We start from the raw sequence: 23,036 nt of genomic DNA on the forward strand, positions 1-23,036 counted from the left end.
ACGAAATTTCTGCAGAATTTTTAGAAGCTGCAGGAATGAAGGTCATTTTCCCTCAGCCCTCCCTTACCCCCACAGGGCAGCGAATCCTCTCCTCGAACCTCCCACCTCCCTCCGCCCCTACAAGGCAGAGGTCCAACCACAAGTCCTTCATTACCTGCCTTGCTGAAAGGTTTCGAGATATTAAATTGCAGTCTGGGTCTACGCGGCAGTGATTGGACAAACGTTCCCCCTCCCAAAGTTCAGGTCAAGGTGGAGGGAAGGCAAATTTGGGGTCAGCTACAACTGATCTGGAGCTTTTGACAGAGAGAGAGAGCACCTATTCACAGAGCAAGCGCTGATCGTTCTACGCAAAGCGGAGTTTTAACTGTGGCGCTCCATTCCCAACGGTGGATCGGGAAGCGGGCGCCTCTTCCACTCTGCTGCTTTTTGCCAGTTCCCACGCGGTTACAATTAGAACTTAAAGTGTTGGCGGCGCGCGCGGGAGACACGTGTGATCACGCGGCGAAGGAAGCTGTTCACTGGTGAAACCCGCCGTCAGCTGACAATGCTGCAGCTACGGGCGGCCTATAAAAGCGTCTCCTGGACAAACAGGGAGGCTCTGTATCACGGCCAAAACCTTTCTGCCCAACTCCATTCCCATTAACATTAGACTGATTGAGAACTCAAAGGGTGTTTCTCAAACTTAAATTGCACTTGTAAATATTTCACATGACATTGGTTTCACTCTATTCGTGTGTGCATCACCGTTATTTGTTAAGATTCGCTTAATCAGAGAGCTAAATGTTTTGGCATGCCTCATGGTTGGCACACGTTGAGGGCTACGGGGGAGTTAGGGACACTTGCTTTATCGCAGGAGAAACAATGTTGTGTTTTCGCGTTCGTCCTTTATTGTATTCTGGAATCTGTATAAATGACCATGAAGATGCCAAATTGTCAAAACAATCCAACCGGTTCATCTCAGGCTCTTTAAGTAAGGAAACCTGCCATCCTTAAACAATCTGGGATTATATGTGACTCCCTCCCCACACCATTGCGGTTAAGTCTTAACTGTCCATTGACCTTAGGGATGAGCAATAAACACCAGCCCCGTCAGTGCTGCCTACATCCCAAGAGGAGAGGGTATTAAGAAGCAACCGGGTAAATGTGGGTATGGAGCCACATGTAGGCCAGACAGGGTCAAGAAAGAGCAAACTCCCTTCCTTCACTTACAATGCAACAGCCTTTGGGATGTTTATTTTAACTGGTACCAGATGTGTTGATGTCAGTTTTAAAGCTTGCAAGGATGGGATGTGAAGTCATGACTGTTCAGTTCCTAGTCCTGATCTGACCCGCCGCCATATCACAGCGACGGGCCTGAAGTTTTCGCGCGTCGGGTGAGCACGAATCAGCGGGCCCGGGCCCGGGAGCAGACGGGAAACGGGACCCCAGCCCCGATCGGGCCCCTGGCCGCGATTTCGCGCTCGCTGGCCCATCAACAACCAGCCAACGTGAAACGCGCGCCGAGAGAGGCTCAGCACTGCCGGTGGGGGGCAGGAGCGGGAAGAGGGCGGGCACTGACATCACCGCGGGTGCTGGCGAGCGCTTCGAGAGAGCTCCCTGCAGGCAGACAGCTGCCCCAGGGAGCTCCGGACTGCCGCAGAATAAACAAAACGACAAAAATGCTGCAAAACAGGTCCTTGCAGCACAGTCAAGCACCTGAAAGCGTAGCTCATTATTAAAAAAATAGAGTCCCCCAACATCTCTTTATATTTTGTTTCCCCGCGGAGATTTCATCCCCTCCTGGAGACCTGATTAAAAAACGTAAAGGCTGCCGGACTGATTGGCCCGTCCGCCAACCTTAAAATTGGACGGGCCACGAAAAATCGCTTTCAATTGCCTCCCTGATGGGCTTAATTGCCCACTTAACTGTCGGCCAGCACGCTTCAGGCCACCTCACGCGCCCGCCGAGCGAGGTATGGTGGCCGGACGGGTCGGGCCCACGGGACATAAAATTCTGACCATGATGGACATCAGTGTCACCCCCCACCCCCCCATCCCCCGGGTTTGTGCTGAGATGATCCCGTTTGGGCAGGTGGGATCCTGCCTGTAGTTTTTGGGATGTCAACTATCCATAAGTGGGCGGGGAGTGTGATTGGGCCGAAGACGAGTGCACTTCTGAATAGCGGAGAAACCTAGGGTTATGGGTACGGGGATATAGCGAGGCAGTGGAACTGATTGGTTGCTCTACAGAGAGATGGCATGGACGGGGGTGTAAATGGTGGTGTAGTGATAATCCAGAGGCCCAGGCTAATGTTCTGGGGATAAGGGTTCAAACCCCACCAATGCAGCCTTTTGTATTTAAATTAAATTAATAAATCCGGAATTGTAAAGCTACTCTCAGTGATAGTGACCATGAAACCATTGTCGACTGTCATTAAAAACCCATCTGGTTACGAACATATGACTTAGGAGCAGGAGTAGGCCACTCGGCCCCTCGAGCCTGCTCCACCATTCAATAAGATCATGGCTGATCTGCTTGTAACCTCACCCCCACATTCCTGCCTACCCCTGATAACCTTTCACCCCCTCGCTTATCAAGAATCTGTCTAGCTCTGGCTTAAAAGTACTCGATGACTCTGCTTCCACCGCCTCCTGAGGAACAGAGTTCCAAAGACTCTCAATCCTCTGAGAGAAAAAATTTTTCCTCATCTCTGTCTTAAGTGAGCGACCCCTTATTTTTAAACAGTGACCCCTAGTTCTAGAAAATCTGCCATCCTTACCTGGTCTGGCCTAGATGTGACTCCAGATCCACAGTAATATGGTTAATGCTTAACTGCCCCCTGAAATGGTGTGGCAAGCCACTCAGTTTAAGGGCAATTAGGGATGGGTGACAAATGCTGCCCTTGCCAGCGACGCCCACATCCCATGAAAGAATAATTTTTAAAAGACTCGATGGACAGAATGATCTCCTTCCAAGCCGTAGTGACTCTATGACCCTATGAGGCCTATAGAACAGGCCACCAAGAATAGCAGAGGCGAGGTATATCTAGAAGCAATAATTGGTTGACAAGAGTCTTGAATTCTAAAAGCCACAATGATATCGGGAGAGAAACTGAGGTGAGAAAGAATGAGTTCAAGTTGGAGACAGAGTAATAAGTCTTGATTTAACACAGTGAGGATGTAGGGAGGAGGAATAATGTGTTGGGTGAGATAATTAGGGCTAAGGAGAGCAATGGAAAACAAGCTTCAGATTCAGAGCAGTCTCACATCTTACCTTTCTTCCTTGGAATTTGAAAGCCTCCTCAAGCACAGGAGGACAAGGGGCTGAGGAGTGCGGGGACTCCCATGGAGTTTGTAGGTTATGAGCTAGAGTAAGAGGAAGAGTGCACAGGTCAAGTGGAGATGTAGGGTATGTAGAGACTGATCAAGTGTTGACCCTGCTTCAGTCACAGTGCATTCCATTAAGGTTTAGGCTTCACTTTGAGGATTATAGATAGAAGGTTATGATAATATGGTTAGATAAAGCAAAAGGGAAGAGGCTCATGTGGAGTCTAAGTGCTAGTACTGTTGGGCTGAATGGCCTGCTTTTGCTCTATATAATTCTATATAATTCAGTAACGTGTGCGTTTAATGAACCAGAGTAGAATTTCCTGTTGGTGGAGTGAATGTCAATGTTTAATATGTCTGAGCTACATTGCTATTATTTATCACAGCATTAATGGTTAACAATTGCTGCCCTCTGATGTCTGATTGCTTGACTGTGGTCCTTCCGGCAATGGTTCGTTCCTCTCTCCCCCACCTCTCTCTCTCTCTCTCTCCACCTCCCGGGCTGCTGTCTCTGACCCACGTTCCCTCACTTTGTTTTTCCAGGCTCTTTGCCACCAAGTGCAGCGGCTGCGCCAAGGCGATTGGCCCCTCCCAGTTCATCATGCGCGTGCTGGGCAGCGTGTACCACGTCGAGTGCTTCAGCTGCTGTGAGTGCGAGCGCCGCCTGCAGCGGGGCGATGAGTTTGTGCTGAAGGAGGGCCAGCTCCTCTGCCGCAGTGACTACGAGAAGGAGAGGGAAATGTTGAGTGGGATCAGCCCCACCCCAACCGACTCAGGTAACCCGAGCAGGGCTGCAGTCCTGATCGCTGCACAGATCAGCGTTATTCACAACCTAACGCCTGGTGAATAATAATAACGTATAATAATTCTATATTACCTGGAGTGCGGGAGTTATCCCCAGTCTCCTGGCCAATATTTATCCCTCAACCTACATCGCTAAAATAAATGGTGTGGTCATTAACACATTGCTGATTGTGGGATCTTGCTGTGTGCAAACTGGCGACTGTGTTTCCTCCATTACCACAGTGATTACACTTCCAAAGTGCCTGTAAAGTATTTGGGTGCACCCTGAGGTTGTGAAAGGTGCCAAACTATTCAACTCGGACAATAAAAGCAAAATGCTGCAGATGCCGGAGACCTGACATAAAACCAGAAAGCACTGGAGAAAACTCAGCAGGTCTGGCAGCCTCTGTGGAGACAGAAACAGAGTTAACGTTTCGAGCTTGTATGACCCTTCTTCAGAGCCCTGGGTTTTTCCAGCATTTTCTATTTTTATTCCACTCCGATCTCGCGTAAGTTTAGCATTGCAAAAAAAAAACCCATTAATAACCAAGAATTCGGTTAACCTTTTAATCACCTGACCCAGAGGTTCCCAAACTGTGGACGTGATGCCCCCCCGTGTGGTGGTGGGCCGAGATTTGGGGTCATGAGCTACGAGGCAGCGATGGAGTTCAAATTGTGTTTTGACAGCTGCGAGGCCCCTTTAAATGTTTGGTTTTTTCCTCCATTAGTGGGCGTGGCTTAATTGTCTGATCTATGAGGCCCAATCACTGCTACGACCACAGCCTGTTCAAAGTTGGCTCTTCACAGTTTTAAACCCCGACCCATCACCCCATCCCCACCGTGCAACAACTCAACCCCACCCCATTCAACAGCTCCCACTCCCCTCTCTCTTTCACTCAACAACTCTTCCCCCACCCACTCAACAAACCTCTAATCCTCTCCCCGCCCCTCAGTTTTCACCGTGGAGCCAAATGAAGTCTGAGGCATTAAAATGGGGTCACACCAAGCACTGACCTAACCTGTTGCGATATCGCTTTAGGAGAGGATATTCTAATGAGTAAGTATAGCCAGGATGTAAACCATGTGACCAGCAGACATTGTACAGAGGAGCCTGCATTATAGCTAGCAGCATGTGGTGTGAAGAAATTACAGTTGCACTTTCTTGTTAACAATAGCTGTTGAATCTTTACAGTAAATCTGCCTGCTGAGCAATCCTGTACTATATCTTCAAATAAACCAAATCTACATTTACCAGTCCTGTGTGCGATTGGTAAATTTGTATTAAACAAACATAGAAATACAACATAATCTACTTGTGCTGCCATTTTTAATGACCTGTATACCTGAAGACCATGTGTCCTCTCTTTACTCCATTCAGTACATTGTAGCATTAGGTAGATTTGTTTTCTCCCTTCTTATGTCAGTCTCTGAATGCAGCCAGTGAGGTTCATCCCAGGGAAATGCAGGATCAGTGAGCTTATCTTTTGATTTTAACATCGTGATGTTGCAGGGCAGAGGAAGCGATGAGATTAAATAATTAGGAAAAAAGTGAGGCTTGCGTTTACATAGCACCTTTCACAATCTCAGCTTTACAGCCAATGAAGATAATCTTTGTTGTGAGGTAGGAAACAAGGCAGCCAATTTGCACACAGCAAGCTCCATCAAACAGCAATGTGCTTATGTCTAGATCATTGTTATGTTGGTTGAGGGATAAATATTGACCAGGACACCATCCTTCCTACAGTTCTAGGGGATCATTTGGATCTACTTGAGAGGGCTGTCAGAGCCTTAGTTTAACGCGTCATCTGAAAGACAGCTCCTCCAACAGTACAGCACTGCCTCAGTACTGCGCAGTACAGCCTGGACTTTTGTGCTGAAGCCTCTGGCATGAACCCACGATCGTCAGACAGCGAGGTGAGAGTGCAACCCACTGGGCCACTTCTGAGGGCCTTAAAGCTGAAAATGAGCAAAAACAAAAGTTCATTAGAGTGATGACCATAGTGTTGCTAAAGTAGAGAGAGAGGGGGAAACAAAACAAAGCTGAGATGGAGAGAGGGGTTGGAGACCACTGACGAGAGAGGAGACACTATTTCCTGTACTTATCTCAGATTGTGAGAGAGGTGCTGGGTCACCCCTCTGAATATTGGAGTTATATTCAAGCCGTGGACAGATTTCAGCCTTTCAGATAGTCCGGGGAAGCGTAGAGATGAGCCAGAAGCAGTAACAAGGTTTAAAAAGAATAATTCACAGGTCAGAGAGGCGATGAATAGTCTTCGTCGATCTGTCAGATATTCGGGGACAAATGAGGCTACCACCCAAGCAGAGGGAGTGAAACCTGCCCTCCCAGGCCCCAGGTAAAAGAAGGAGTCCGAGTTATTTATCACAGCCCGTTATTCAAAAACATGTGAGGGTTGACTCTCCTGAAACACAGTGACCTCAGCGGCACACAAAGTGATCATGAGAAATGGAAGCATTAGAGACCTTCAATTGTTGTCTTTTGAACACAATTAAAACCTTCAAACAGAAAAAGAAAGAGCAGTAAGACTCCTGGAATGGCCACCCACATTCGACCCACCATAAACTTGAGGTCATCCAAAACTCTGCTGCCTATGACCTTACTCACAACAAGTCCCATTCCGCTGTCAACCCTGTGCTCACTGGCCTACATTGGTTCCCAGCTGAGCAACACCTTGCTTTTAAAATTCTCACCCTTGTTTTCAAATCCCTCCTTGGCCTCACCCCTCCCTATCCCTGTAAGCTCCTCCAGCCCCACAATCCTCCGAGATATCTGCGCTCCCCCAATTCTAGCCTCCTGAGCATCCCCGATTTTAATTACCCCATCATTGGGTGACTGTGCTTTCAGCTACCTGGGCCCTAAACTCTGTGATTCCCTCCCTAAACCTCGCATACTCTCTGACTCTCTCTCTTCTTTTTCTGCCTGCCTCTTTGAATAAGCTTTTGGGCATGTGACCTAATATTGCCTTATGTGGCTCGGTGTCAAATATTTCTTTATAACACTCCAGGGATGTTTTAGTAAGTTCAAAATACCGTATAAATACAAGTTGTTGTTAAGGACAGTTTTGCTTTAAAGTTACGGGCAGCTGTCTAAGCCCAGCAGGATGACCTACGATTGAGTCTCTCCTTGCCTCTTAAAGTAGCTGTCAACCACTAGCCAGCCACATAAAACTCAGCACACTAGGGAAAGGAAAGATCCCTGGCTCATCTCTATTGTTCCTCGGACTATCCCTGAAAGGCTGAAATTTGTCCACGACTTTAAAAATAACTCCAATGTTCAGAGGGATGGCCCAGCACCTCTCTCACAACCCAAGGCAGGTACAGGAAAAAGCGTCTCCTCTCTCCTGAGTGGTCCCTAACCCCTCTCTCCACAGTGTCAGGGTTTCCCAAGGCGCTTTACACCCAGTGAAGTACTTCTGAAGTGCAGTCACTGTTGAGATGTAGGAAGTGCAGCGGCCAATTTGAACACAGCAAGATCCCACAAAAAAGCCATGTGATGAATGACCTGATGATCTCTTTTAGTGATGTTGGTTGAGGAACCTGGTAGAATTCCCGTTGTTCTTCTCTGTGACAGTGCATAGGGAAATTTTATACCTACTTTAGAGTGTTCATCATCTCATCTGAAAGGCAGCACCTCTGACAGTCCGGCACTCCCTCAGTGCTGCACTGCAATGTCTACAAATTGTCCTTAGGTCAGAAATGAATGACAAAGGAGTCCATTCCCAATCACCAACCAGTAACCTGAATTCTTCAATCAAATTACCACTCTTAAAGAGAAAGGGTACAGAGTAAGTGTTTTAGAATTGGGCTTCACAAAAGACATTGGATAAAGTGACACATGAAAGTCTTGGGTAAATTCCACTATATTTATATATAAATGATAAAACTCACAGTGCAGTCGGAAATAGAGAGGTTGGAAATAAATAACTGGGAAACCCACCTCGATGCCAGTCATTTCCCTTATGATGAGGACGGGTCAGATGGAGAAGGGGTGGGCGGCCAATTCCCTCTCCGACAGCAGGTCGTTCTTTAAAATAAGTCAAGGAGGCCGTGTGCTTCCATTTTAACATTACATTCATTATTAACGCCTGCAGACCAGTTTTCCACGGTATTTATAAACCCGGCAGCTTGAATCGAGATGTGAAAGGCCACAGCAATCAGGAAAATGCTTTTGCAGCACTGCTTGTGGGCCAAGGGCAGCAGGAGGGCTCCACCTGGTCCAACAAGCTAACCTGTAAACCCCATCGCGATCTGTCCAGCTCCCTTCCGACCATAGACCCTCAGCAATATAGCCCGGAGCTGCAGACTTACCCACCCAACAGCCTGACACCCTACCCCCTGGCTGGCTGCGGACAGGAAACGGAGAATTTTTCGGCCCCTCCATCGAACCAAACCCTTCTCATCTCCCTGTTCATATCATGGCCATAAACTCAGCAGGTTAAAAGAAGTGTCTTGACACATGGAGTATTATTGCCTCACCACCACTCAGCAGCTACTGAAGGCACAACATTCAAGGAGGAATTTGATAAAATGTTAACGGATATGGGGAAAAGGACAGGGAAATCTGATTTCTGTCGACAGGTCCAGTTAGAGTTGGCACTGGTACAAGTTGTCTTCTGTGCTGCATTTTCATTACACCAGAGTGCATATTGGCTAAGGGCAGGATTGGGTTTAGCTGTGATACCTCCTATGGTTGCTACTCACTGCTACGCTCACAGTGAAATGGGAGACTTCGGTGCCGCACTGAGGGAGCGCTGCACTGTCAGATGTGCCAACTCCCAGTGGAGACGTTAAACCGAGGCCCCTCCTACATTGTCAGGCGGGCATCACAGAAGAAGAGCTGGAGAGTTTGCCTGATGTCCAGGTCAACACTCCTCCCTCAGCCAATGCCACCAAAAACAAAAGACCTGGTCATGCGGTCACTATATGTGGGATCTTGCTGTGTGCAATCTGGCTGGCAGGTTCGCCTATGTAACAGTAACCTACTCAGTGTTTGTCTATTGAACCCTGGTGAAGGGCCTTTATCATTTTCCTACACTACAGGTGCAAGTTACTGCTAAAAACACTTTGGAACTTACTGTAGATGTGATAAAAACGATATAAATAGACATTCATTCCTTGGAGTTAATGTAAAGGGCATTTCGTTGTCTCATTGCTCCCTCTGTGTTTCCTGACAGTGAAAAGTGAAGACGAGGAAGGTGAACAACTTGGGCAGGCCCAGGGCAAGGGCAGCAACGAGGGCAAGGACCACAAGAGGTCCAAACGCCCGCGGACGATACTCACCACCCAGCAGAGACGGGCCTTCAAGGCTTCCTTTGAGGTGTCATCCAAGCCTTGCAGGAAGGTACGAGAGAGGGCGGAGGGGCGCTGAGGCACATTGATGTGCCCACCCTAACAGAAGGGAAGGCAGACGCTCCTGGGTCTGTGCCCAGGAGCCCTAAGCGTTGGTTGGCGTGAGCGCCCAGCCACCCGATTTTCAAATATCTGCCATGCCCTGGGTGCAGGCCCAGGAGAGCCTGCACTGGCATTCTTGAAAGGCGATCAAGAACTTTCAAAGCCGGAACTGTACGATCGACGGAGGGATAGCAGAATGTCGGCAAGCACTATGGGGATATGGATGTGGAGGGTGTGGCCTGGGGGTCCTGGGGTGTTTGGCAGATTTTGGAACTGCACAGATAGCAGATCTAACAGTCTTGTGCATTGCTGTGTTGCTATGTGACACCAACATCCTCGTTGGGCCCGTGCTATGCCCTGAGCTCATTGGTCTAATTAGTTTCTCCTTTATCTTTTCTGCGGTAGCCTCCATTTTTCAATTTTATTGTCCTAATTTCATTTGCGATTTGGTTGGAGCGGAGTCCTCGGTGAAACGGTTCTGCTCGGGTAGTGTGTGGGAGAGACAGTGAGGCATTGACTGTTTCCTATCTATTAGGTGGGTTTTGCTCTCATTGAGGGGACTGTTTCCTGTGTTGGTACAGCCTTATGTCCTGACCCTTCCAGAGTCACTGTGCAAGGATCCTGAAAAGTTTACACCTGTATGATTTGTAGATAAAGAGGCACACTCTCTCCCCATAAAGACACCCCTCCCTACCCCCACCCACCCACCCCCCCCCCCCCCACCCCCAAGGGATTAGTGCATCAGAATGTGGATGCTTAGGGACTCCCCCAAGTGTGTTTTCAAGACTACTGCTGGAGTTTAACTGGATCAAATAGCATAGCGATGTTCAGCCTTTGTCCAGCCAGGAATACGCTACCCAATAGGCTATTTCCTCAAAGGGTTATTGAAGGTGAGAGGAGTCCTGGCCTCCTGTGGCATGTCCTGGGCTGGTTAATGAGTCATTAGCAGCGCTCTGGATCACTATGGCAAGGGCGAGGCCCTTGATGTCCAGTGCCAAGCATCCCTGAGTCAATTATAGAACACCATGCAGAGTGGCAGGCTAAAGCTATCGCCACCCGCCCTAACCAACATGCCTCTGGCCCAACCTCGGAGAAGCCTCCTTTACCTGGAGCAGACAGCCTTAGATTCTTTACGACTGAGATTGGGGGTAGTTTTGTGCTGTGAGCCCACGCATATTAGAAATTGGGTTTTGACTGCCTCATTTCCTGTAGGGGCACCTGCATCCAACAGGCAGAGGAGATTTCTCCAAAGCTTTCTTTGGGCAATGCACAGTTGGATCAAAGAGGCCGACTCTGCCAACAACACTGCGTCACTGATGGAGCTGTGCCCAGGGCTGTTCAGGAGTGATATCTTGTCAGGAAAATGAAAGCCCATGGGGTTAAAGGGGACAGAGGCAGCATGTACACAAAATGGGCTAAGGGACAGAGAGTAGTGGTGAACAGTTGTTTTTCAGGCTGGAGAGAAGTGGTGTTCCCCAGGGCTCAGTATTATAGTCCCTGCTGTTTTGATCTATATCAATGGCCTGGATGGGGGTATACAGGACATTGTTTCACAGTTTGCAGACAATACGAAAGTCGGGGAAATGTAGTAAACAGCGAAGGGAGTTTAGTAACCAATTTCAGGGCAACGTAGACAGACTGGTGAAGTGGGCAGACACATGGCAAATGAGGTTTAATGCAGAGATGTGTGAAATGATTCATTTTGGTAGCAAGAATGAGGACAGGCAATACAAACGAAATGGTACAATTTTAAAGGGGGGGGGTGGCGCAATGACAGAGAGACATGGGTGTCATATATACGCAAACCTTTGAAGGAGATAGGACAAGTTGAGAAGGCTGTTATAAAAGCGTACAGGATCCTGAGCTTTATTAATAGAGACACAGGGTACAAAAGCATGGAAGTTATGCTAAACCTTTAGTTCTGCCTCAACTGAAGTGTTGTGTTCGGTACTGGGTACCACCCTATAGGAAGGATGTGAAGGCTTGAGAGAGGGTGCAGAAAAGATTCACAAAATGGTTCCAGGGGTTAAGGGACTTCAGTTAAGTGGAGAGACTGCGGAAACTGGGGCTGCTCGGCTTAGAGCAGAGAAGGTGAAGGGATTTGATAGAGGTGTTCAAAATCATGAGTGGCTTGATAGAGTAAATAAGGAGAAACTGTTTCAAGACAGAAAGTTGGGTAACAGGGCAAAAGAACAAGAGGTGATATATATCAGGAAGGTTTTTTTAAACACAGAGAGTTGTGGAGAGTTAAAGTGCCGACTAAACGCACTGCATTGTGTCTGAGCGCTATCGAGCTACATGAGTGATGTTGCAGCCACAGCCAGAATGTGGACAGTATTCTTTCACACTCGCAATGCTCACACGTCAAGAGCGACCATTTGCGTGAGGTACAGGATAGCGTGAGAGCGCGAGGGGTTCAAGCCCAGCAAAGGGCCTTCAGGTGGAGAGGGGAGATGGTGGGAGGATGAATCTCAGCCACAGCTTTTGTTGATTTGTTTGGATTTGCTTTGCTCTAGGTGAGGGAGACACTAGCTGCAGAGACAGGCCTCACGGTCCGGGTTGTACAAGTTTGGTTTCAAAACCAAAGAGCCAAGGTGAGAGTCTTTTTCTCTCTATCTCCTTTTACCCAACTATTTGCTTAACTTACTTTTGGGGGAGGTGATAGCGACGTAGGGGTATTGTCAATGGACTAGTAATCCAGAGACACAGGAAGAGGAGCGGGGGAGTTTACCCTGATGCCCTCGACTATCAATCAGCGTAACTGAAAAGAAAACTAGTTGGGCCATTCGCCTCGTTGTCATTTGGTCTCGCAGTGTGCAAACAGGCAGCTGGGTTTCCTACATCCCAACGGTACTGCAAGAAGTGTCTTATTGGCTGTAAGCCCTTTGGGACGTCCTGAAAGGTGCTACATAAATGCAAACCTGGCATCAATGAAGCCGTTTTTCAACCGAGGGGCTCTCCCCTGACAGTTGCTGAGCTGCTGCTGTCCTTCGGGGCAGCTTCCCAGTTTTCTGGCAGGCTTTTCAAAGGAAACAATGGGAGCCATGCTGCCCTGAGGTTGGAAAGTAGGAGCAGTAGCAGCAGCAGTAGCAGCTCAGTGGCACTGACACTGACAGACTCCCCAGTTCCCACATCTTGAAGCCGATCGGGTCAGGTCTGCGGCTGGGGCTGCTCAGGCTGGATGATCATCTCACTTTGTGACATTGAATTCAATAAACGTCTGGAATAAGAAGCCTGACGATGACCATGAAACTATTGCCGATTGTTGTAAAAACCCATCTGGTTCACCAATGTCCTTTAGGGAAGGAAATCCGCCGTCCTTACCTGGTCTGGCCTACATGTGACTCCAGACCCACAGCCATGTGGCTGAACTCTTAAATGCCCTCTGAACAAGGGCAATTAGGGATGGGCAATAAACGTTGGCCTAGCCAGCGACGCCCGCATCCTGTAAATGAATTTTTTAAATTGGCGCACGTGCCATAGGTTGCCAGCCCTTGCTCTACTCTAATCTTTCTCCATGCTCTATTGTCTTCCATCACTGGTGATGTAGACTGTATATTTACACATTTAACGTTAACCCTTTATGTGACAGTCTCTAATTCACAGAATAAAAACAAATGGTCTACTGCACTCTGCATTTTTGTATCAAACTCCGTAGGTCACATGTCAGGTTGAGTTGTAGCCCCCAGAGGGTAGTTCCGTGTTCTCCGGTTGTAAGCTGCAGTTGAGAGAACTGTTGGTTTTCTTCCCTTTGTTTGGAAACCTCCAGATGAAGAAGCTAGCCCGAAGGCAACAGCAGCAACAGCAGCAGGAGCAAGAGCAGCTGAACTGTCAGCGGATGGGCACCCGGCGCAACTCGAATCGAGGGGCGAGGCAGCACAACGAGGACAGTGAAGGTGAGAAATGGTAAACAGACTGGGGACCAAGGAACGAGGAGGTAAATGGAGGGGTTGCAGAGGAGATTTCATAGAATGGGTGACCCGGCTGTTAGGTGGAAGAGACTGGAGAAACTGGGGTTGTTCTCTGCCCCAGAGGCCTGTGGAGGCTCAGTCATCAAGTACCTTCAAGGCTGAGGTCGATAGATTTCCATTTATTCAAAACATCCAGGGATACGGGGGGGAAATGGTGTTGAAGTAAAAGATCAGCCATGATCTGATTGAGTGGCAGAGCAGGCTCGAGCAGGTTGGGCCTATTACTCATTGGAATTTCGAAGAACGAGAGATGATCTTATTGAAAACATATATAAGATTCTGAGGGGACTTGACAGGGTCAAGATACTGGAGAGGGTGCTTCCTCTCATGGGGGAATCTAGAACTAGGTGGCACAGTTTCGGAATAAGGGGGTGTCCCATTTAAGTTGGAGATGAGGAGGAATTTCTTCTCTCAGAAGGTCGTTGGTCTTGGAAACTCTCTTCCCCTGAGAGCAATGGAAGCTGGGTCATTGAATAAATTCAAGGCTGAGTTAGAGCTCTGTGGCCCAGTTCCACCAGAGAAACAGTGTTATTTACCAGAATTAGTAATGACTGTCTCCCATTACTTTGCCAACGGATCTTTCCAGGCAGACCCAGATGACTCAGATTAGTCAGGCATAGCTCCTCACTGTAGCAGGAAGGTCAGCGGAGCTCTCTTCAGGCAGGTTTAGTGGTTTCCTATCTTCTCAATGGAACCCTGCAAAACGAGGAGGGCGAGCAGTCCAATTATGATGGTTGTCACGGCGACCGCGGGAGTGGTTGATGGAACGTTTGAGAAACTGGAAGCCCTGTGTGGATTTCTTCTCTCAGAGGGTTGTGAGTATTAGGAATCCTCCAGCCCAGAGAGCAGAGGAGGCTGAGTCATTGCGCCACACAAGTGTCAAGCAATGACCATCTCCAACAAGAGAGAATCTAACCATTTCCCCTTGACATTCAAAGGTATTACCATCGCTGGATCCCCACATTAACACCTGGGGGGGAGAGGTCACCAATGAACAGGAACTAAGTGGACCAGCCGTATAAATACTGTGGCTACAAGAGCGGGCCAGAGGCTGGGAATCCTGCATCGAGTATCTCGCCTCCTGACTCCCCAAAGCCTGTCCACCATCTACAAGGCACAAGTCAGGAGTGTGATGGAATACTCTCTACTTGTCTGGATGAGTGCAGCTCCAACAACAGTCGAAGAAGCTTGACACTGTCCAGGACAAAGCAGCCCCGCTTGATTGGCACCACATCCACAAACATTCACTCCCTCCACCACCAACACACAGTGGCTGCAGTGTGTACCAGCTACAAGATGCACAGACAATGAACGCTGGCTTTGCTTACATCCCAAGGACGAATAAAACTAAATTCAGGGTTGCGATAGATAAATCCTTGAACTAAAGGGGAGGAGGCAGCAAAGTGGAGCTGAGGCCATGACCAGATCAGCCATGATCCTATTGAATGGTAGAACCGGCTTGAAGGGCCAAATGGCCTACTCCTGCTCTTATTTATGTCCGTACATTCTGCTCATATTCTGAAATGGGAAAGAGTTTCATTCAAATAACAGATAGGTAATGAGCAATGCTACTCCTGATACCTTATATATTAATGCCCATGGCCTATTGAAGCTGATATGGTGCTTTCATTATACACGTATTCACAATATTCATCCTGATCAGTGATAGACATTGTCCTCTGTGACTATGGCTTATCTCGCCTATAAGTCTTCAACTTAATTAGCATCCCCTAAATCAGCTTTTTTATTTTAATCATGCGTTCACAGGATGTGGGCTTTGCTGGCTAGGCCAGTACTTATTGCCCATCCCTAGTTGCCCTTGAGAAGGTGGTGCTGAGCTGCCTTCTTGAACCACAGCAGTCCATGTGGTGTAGGAAGGGAGTTCCAGGATTTTGACCCAGCGACAGTGAAGGAATGGAAATATAGTTTCAAGTCAGGATGGTGAGTGGCTTGGAAGGGAACTTGCGGTTGGTGGGGTTCCCATCCATCTGCTGCCCTTGTCCTTCCAGGTTGTAGAGGTCGTGGGTTTGGAAGGTGCTGTCGAAGGAGCCCTGGTGAGTTGCTGCAGTGCATCTGCACCCTGCTGCCACTGTGCATTGATGGCGGAGGGAGTGAATGTTTGAGGTGGCGGATGGGGTGCCAATCAACTCACTGAATGTCAGTGAGTTTGGGTTCCACCAAGGCCATTCAGCTCCTGACTCCATTTGAGCTTGGTCCAAACATGGACAAAGTAGCTGAACTCAAGAGATGAGAGTGACTACCCTCGGCATCAAGGCAGCATTTGACCGAGTGTGGCATCAAGGAGCCCTAGCAAAACTGGAGTCAATGAGAATCAGGGGGGGAAACTCTCTGCTGGTTGGAGTCCTACTTAGCACAAAGGAAATTGGTTGTGGTTGTTGGAGGTCAGTCATCTCAGCTCCAGGACATCACTGCAGGAGTTCCCCAGGGTAGTGTCCTAGACCCAACCATTTTAAAGCACTGCTACTCTACCTGCCAGTGGCAAAATTATTGTTTCAAATTCACACCAAATATATGATTAGACCCATTTCAGGAACAAGATGTGGGTTAGTGGCGGTGTCAGATCGGTGGACAATGCCCAGTACTTCAAAGAAATCATCACAGGCCTGAGATTAAACCTGGGACTTCACTCATCGATGTGGCTGAGTATTGTGTCAGGAAAGGCCCATCACCACCTTCTCAAGGCAGCCTGGGGAATTGGGGGACTCTCATTCACACCCCCTCAGCAAGTAATCAGACCGCAGAGCATTCACCATTAGCAAAACCTTGGATTTGAGCAGAGGGAGCAATCACTTTGGGGCAGGTTCCAGTTGAGGGAGAGTCAGGTGTGCTAGACAATGAGCTGACCTCAACAACAACAACAACTTGCATTTATGTAGAACTTTTAACAGCATCCTGAGAATCAGACAGCAATTATATACTGTCCAGCTGAGGAGATAGTAGCACATGTGACCAAAAGCTCCATCTCACAGGTAAGTTTAAAGGAGTGTCTTAAAGGTAGGGTTGACAACTGTGATTAAATGTATTCCTGGAGACCTCATCACACGATTTGCTCCCACCCTCCAGCCATTAGTCGGCCAACACATCCATCCTTGTGACGCACTGTCTTCCTACACTAATTGGAAAGCAAAAAGACTCATTTCCCAATTGGATGATGTTTGTCAGCCAAACAGCCTTTTCTCCCATTTTCAATATTTTTATATCTGGTAAAGAAAAATGTTCAAAGAAAATGACAAAATAACAATCTTTTTTAATGTCCCAATGATTTTTTTCTCCAGGGTTGCACCCAGCAGTGTCCTGGAGATTGATCTTTAATTCCTGGAGACTCCGGGCCAATCCCTGGGGGGTTGTCAATCCCAGTTAAAACAGGACAGAGGGAATTCCAGAGCTTTGGGCCTAGGTGGCTGAAGGTACAGCCACTAATGATGGTCTCAGCTCTCACTGCTGTACCTCTGAGGACAATGGTCGCAGTCAGACGGGTCCATCCGCTCCAGGGTAGACTTCCTGTTTGTGTCCCGTGCGTTCGCTGTCAGATCCACCGACGTCAAGCCGGTGTTCTTCTCTGACCACTGCCTCCTACTGGCCGACTGTCACTTAGAGGAAGACCAGAGGGTTGGCCGGGGGACATGGAAGCTGAACGTGCAACTGCTGACCCCAGAGAACATTGAGGAGCTCAAGAGGGATTACAAAGGTTGGAGAACCGTGAAACCCCTCTTTGAGTCCCTGACACACTGGTGGGAAGCGATCAAGAGAAAGATCAAGAGGTTTTTCATCCTCAAAGACACCCAGAAAGCTAGAAAGGAACAGAGGGAAATGTCCAGACTCCAGAAAAACATGCAGGTCCTGCTCCAGCTGCAGTCGATGGGGGTCGATGTCAAGGAGGAACTCCAAGAGGTGAAGAGCCAGCAAGCCTCGCTCTTTGCCTCGGAGGCCTCCAAGATCATCTTCCGTTCCAGAGTCCGCTCCGTGGAGCAGGATGAGACGTGCTCACGTTTCTTCTTCCAAAAGGTACACAGAGAGAGCTCTGTGATCAGCAGCCTGAAGGAAGAAGATGGCTCAGTAAAGTCGTTACAGTCCAACGTTGAGGATCAGCAAATCCTTTTATGCCAGATTGTATGACGTGAAGCCCACAGACAGCACAGCCTCCCAGTCCTTCCTGTCCTCTATCACGGAGGTCTTAGACGACAGTACACGGGAGAGCCTGGACAAACCGCTAACTCCTGATGAATTGACTGAGGTCCTTGAGTCCTTCAAGAGGAGTAAAACTCCCAGAAGCGATGGCTTGCCGGTGGAGTTGTATTCGGCTCTGTGGGACTTGATCGGCCCAGACCTGCTAGAAATGTACGAGAGTATGCTTCTGGCTGTTGAATGTGGACTATAAGATTCTGTCCAAGGTCATCGCCAATCGGGTCAAATCCGCTCTGGAATTGGTGGTCCATCCTGACCAGACCTGCACTGTGCCGGGCAGGAAGATCTCTGACAGCCTGGCGCTGCTCAGGGATACGATTGCCTCTGTGCAGGACAGGGGTGTGGACACCTGCCTCATCAGCTTGGATCAGGAGAAGGCCTTTGACAGAATATCGCACACCTACATGGTGGATGTGCTCTCCAAAATGGGGTTTGGGGAGGGAATTCGCAATTGGATCCAACTACTCTACACTAACATCAGTAGCGCAGTCTCAATCAATGGGTGGGAAACAGATAGCTTTCCGATTAAATCTGGAGTCAGGCAGGGCTGTCCTCTCTCGCCTGTCCTTTTTGCGTGTTGCATAGAACCTTTACTGAGTCCATCAGGAAGGATCAGGGCATAAGAGGAGTGACAATCCCAGGCAGTGGAGGCACTCAGGTCAAAGCCTCCCTGTACATGGACGATGTCGCCGTCTTCTGCTCGGATCCGCTGTCGGTGCGCAGACTGATCCACATCTGCGACCAGTTTGAACTGGCCTCGGGAGCCAAAGTAAATCATGGCAAGAGCGAGGCCATGTTCTTTGGGAACTGGGCTGACAGTGTCCCCTTCACCGTCAGGGCTGAAGGCGCTGGGGATATGGTTCGGAAGGAGCGAGTGTCTATGGTGAAAAGAAAACTGGGCATGTGGGAGCGACGCTCCCTCTCCATTGCAGGCAAGAACCTGGTCATCAGGTGTGAGGCACTCTCGCTGTTGCTGTACGTGGCGCAGGTCTGGCCCATTCCAGACTCCTGCGCAATGGCGATCACCCGAGCCATCCTTCGCTTTATCTGAAGTTCGAAGATGGATCGTGTTCACAGGGATACGATGTACAAACCTCTAGATAAAGGGGGAAAAAAACGTGCCCAACACCACCCTCATCCTGATGGCCACCTTTGCGTGCGGCTGCACCAAGCTGTGCGTAGACCCTCGGTACGCAAACACCAAGTGTCACTACGTGCTGAGATTCTACCTGTCCCCGGTGTTGCGAAGGATGGGTCTGGCCACGCTGCCGCGGAACGCTCCAAGTAGTTGGAAAAATTTATACAGAGAAACACATTTGACCACAAGTCCATTGGAAAATGGTCAGCATGTAACGTCCTAGAGGCCCTGCGGGAAAAGGAGATGGTGGATCCTGTTGGATGGTTCCCCGAGCAGACTGTCAAAGTCATTTGGCAGAATGCCTCATCGCCACAACTTTCCAACAAGCACCAAGATGTAGCTTGGCTGGTGGTGAGAAAGGCCCTCCCCATCAGATCCTTCCTACATGCCAGGAATCTCACCCCCTCCACACGTTGCCCTCGATGTGGCTATGGTGGGGACGAGACCGTTCACCTCCTTGTGGATTGTGCCTTTGCAAAGAAGGTCTGGAGAGAGATGCAGTGGTTTCTGTCGAGGTTTGTCCCGAGCAGTTCTGTGACACAGGACTCTGTGCTCTACGGGCTGTTCCCAGGGACACACACCGAGACAAACATCAACTGCAGCTGGAGGATCATCAACTCGGTGAAAGACGCGCTTTGGTCTGCCCGAAACTTGCTGGTCTTCCAGCGCAAAGAGTTGTCCCTGACCGAGTGTTGCAGACTGGCACATTCCAAAGTCCAGGACTACGTGCTGAGGGACGCACTAAAGCTTGGGGCAGCCGCCGCAAAGGCCCAATGGGGGAAAGGTCGCTGTGTAAGACCTTTCTGCTATAGTGCACCAAGGGGCTGGGAATTGTATAGACCCCTCGGGCTGTATGACTCACATTGAATGAATGTAGTGAATACTGCATGTATCTCAATTGTATTGAAGCACCTCAGAATGTAACATGATCTATGTGGAACACTTGAATATGATTGCACTTTTTGTGATGGGCACTTTGAAATGTTTTGTAATGTTCTTTCAGATATTTTATGAATAAAGTATATTTTGCAAAAAAAAAACAGGACCTGTGAGGATGATCTGTGCTGGGATCATTCTATCATGACAGGTATCAATAACATCAGATGCCGACTGTTAGAATGTCTAAGACAATGTCTCAACTGCGTCTCCCTCCCTCCCTCCCCCTTCGCCAAACCCCCCCCCCCGTTTGTGTAGATGCAGCGACTGCTCCTGGAATGGAAAGGATGACGGTTTCCTACTCTTCCCTGCAACGCCAGCAGCTGATGCCAATGGACCAAAGTGGCTACAGCACAGACCACTTTAGACAGGGACTCACCCCGCCACAGATGCCAGGTGATCATATGCATCCTTACGGTGAGTCCCAGGCGCAGATAGGAAAGGGCAAAAACGTAGCCACAAACCCGAAACGCGAAAGGCTGACCGCAGCCCGTTACCAAAGCCAAGATCGAGATGGAAACCTGTTGCACCACAGCAATTCGCGTTCGAATAGCGCCTGTACTTTATAAAAAAAAAATAACCAGGTCCTCAAAGAGCTGTAAGGAATGAAGAATGTCAAAAGGAGATGGGAGGGTGACCAAAACTTTGATCAATAGGCTGGGGTTCCAAGCAGGACCTTGGAAAGGGGGGCAATGGGGGATGTGCGGAGAAGGGAAGGTTCGGGAAGCGAATCCTAGAGAGTGTGTCCGGTGCGGAGCGGGGGAATTGCACAGGAGGCCAGAGGGACAGAGAGTTGGGGGGGGTGCAAGGTGGTGGTAGAGGTGGGTGAGGGGACCAGCTAGCTCAGATGGAGATCACAGGGAAACAGGAGGGGGAAAGCCATGGGAGGATGTAAGGATTAAGGCTGAGTCACAATTTGCAAGTGAAGATCAGCACAATTGGAATGGGTTGACTTTTCTACCAGAGCTCAGCCCTCACAGGGTCAAGAACATAAAGGGCGGGTGGTCTTACACAGTGTTAATGGGCAGTGAGAGTGTGGCAATGGCAGGGCCATGGCACCAGGCCGCTTCTCAACCAGGGGGCGTCAGAGGGGCAGAGGGAGGCGGGGAGGGGGAGAGGGAGGCATCGAAAGGCGAAAGAATGAAGAAAACTCCTGTAGCTGCTCCACCAGGAAGGGGGTGAGCAGCGTTTCAGTGGAGCAGGGTCAGCAAACACTGGTCAGCTTCCACCCTTCAGCTCGGTAGGTGGCTCATCTGCCTGGAAAGCTATTCAACCTTGGGCGGCATCACACTCCAGCCCAATCCTGCCCCATCCCCATGTTTTCATTCAAGGATTGGTTACAAGATAGTAATCAGGAGGAGCACCCTAGACCATCCTGTCACAGTGCCTAACTGATACCAGGGATTTTAAGCTGGGGCTCTTAGGCCTGCACAAGATTAGTGACTCTCTCTGTCTCTGTCAAGTGAGTCGTTGGGCTAGCTTACAAGATGGAAGCCTTTAATATTGATATGCCTGGTGAGCTCTGTCCATCCTTTGTCCCCTTCTACCCTCTGTCCATGTCTTGGCTTCGTCTACCCAGTGCTCATCTCTTGTCCACTTCCACCCTCAGTCCTGATGTTGTGGGACATTCCACAGTGTAGAAATTAAACCAAACTAAGCAACAAGAGCACAAGAATTAGGAGCAGGAGCAGGCTATTCATCCCTCGAATGCCTCACCATTCGATAAGATCATGGCTGATCTGATAGGGTCTCAGCTCCGCTTTCCTGTTTGCCCCCAGATCCCTTGACCCCCCCTTGTCAATCAGAAATCTGTCTAACCCAGCCTCCACTGCTCACTGGGGAAGAGAATTCCACAGACTAATGTGGCGTGCAACAACCGACCTTGGTGGGGAGGGGGGCTGGGGAATCGCAAATTAGACTGCCCCCACCCCCTCTATCCCCCTCCCCAACCTCTCAACAGCATCCAAATGAAAATGAGCAATCTGGGCTTCAGAGGAAAATAGGACTTGGCTCACTTGTGATGGCTTCCACAGTCCAAAAGCCTGTTTGCACTCCCTCATGGGCTGCCAGTCCAATAGTGATGAGAATGTGGGACTCTACCGCACAGAGTGGTTGAGGCAAATAGCGTAGATGCAGGTAGGAGGAGGTTAGATATGCTCATGAGGGAGAAAGGCATAGATCGACAGCATTAGATGAAGTAGGGTGGGAGGAGGTTCGTGTGGAGAATAAACACCGGTGTAGACATGTCTGTGCCGAACGGCCTGTTTCTATGATTTAAATACTTTGTAAACTCTACATATGAATCATCCTTTCCGGGAGCGATGAGAGATGTTGTAGCATGGGGGTTAATTCTGTTCTGTGAGATACCCGCGTGTGAATCAACAACAAAGGGTGACAGGCAAACCGTATCCTAAAGCAGTTGTTTCTCTTTGTGTGGCTTAGATTCCGATGCCGGCTTCCACGACATGGACCGTGATGGTTCCCTCGGTCATCTGGGAGACTGTCTCCTGGTCCCACCCGAATCGAACCTCCCCCCAGCAAGAGTGGGGAACCCCATAGACCGGCTGTATTCCATGCAGGACTCCTACTTCGCCTCCTGATCTGCAGCAACCCGCCACGGCTACGTTGGCTTCTTTCCGAGTCTTTTGCGGTAGATTTGTTGTAGTTGCTGTCGCTTTCTTCGGCCTTTAGATCTTTCCACGGGCCACTAGGAATGCAATAACACGTAGCAGTTCCCCCTTTCCTTGCACACAATTAAGTCCCTCTGCACATACCGAGAGGAATATAGTAGGAAACATGCAAACGGAACCCAGAAAGTCCTTCATATCACAGCACTCACAACCAGCTTTGAGTAGATCTTTTCTAAGCGAGGAACGATGAAGAGAGGAGTACGTACCTATTAAGTTGTCTCGCAAGGTTAAATATTCTCAGTCGTGGCGTTTGGATACTTAATCATCATCCCGTGTCTTTCAGGTTATTGATGTTCCTGATTAGAGGTAGTTTAGGAATAAATGTTTAGATCTGCACCCTTGCTTCAGGTGTCATGAATTGGGAGACATGATCTCTAGTTTGCTCCATTTTCATGTCCCTGGCTAGAAATGCCCTAGTTTCTCAACTTGGACTGGAGGCCTTACACCCGTTTGATGCTCAATCATGTGTATTTTAACCATTTCAACACACAAAGTATGATTACAAGGATCAACGGGGAGACACCAGTAACAGCACCATCATCTCCCCCTCCAACGTTTACATATAATTCACTGCAAATGCTCTGGGATTGGACTGCA

General features: G+C 49.0%; 1 protein-coding gene across 1 annotated transcript in view; it reads left to right on the forward strand.

Moving 5' to 3' along the window:
- Positions 1–22,349, forward strand: part of lmx1al (LIM homeobox transcription factor 1, alpha-like) — a 252,962-nt gene extending 230,613 nt beyond the window's left edge. Inside the window, exons 4-9 of the mRNA XM_078531144.1 lie at positions 3,850–4,082; positions 9,282–9,448; positions 12,015–12,092; positions 13,268–13,361; positions 20,026–20,166; positions 22,192–22,349. Coding sequence (XP_078387270.1) covers positions 3,850–4,082; positions 9,282–9,448; positions 12,015–12,092; positions 13,268–13,361; positions 20,026–20,166; positions 22,192–22,349 — 871 coding nt within the window. The remainder of the gene's footprint in view (positions 1–3,849; positions 4,083–9,281; positions 9,449–12,014; positions 12,093–13,267; positions 13,362–20,025; positions 20,167–22,191) is intronic.
- Positions 22,350–23,036: the final 687 nt, after the last annotated feature.

The sequence above is a fragment of the Cetorhinus maximus genome, chromosome 28 (assembly GCF_964194155.1).
Source record: "Cetorhinus maximus chromosome 28, sCetMax3.hap1.1, whole genome shotgun sequence".
NCBI classification, from domain to species: Eukaryota; Metazoa; Chordata; class Chondrichthyes; order Lamniformes; family Cetorhinidae; genus Cetorhinus; species Cetorhinus maximus.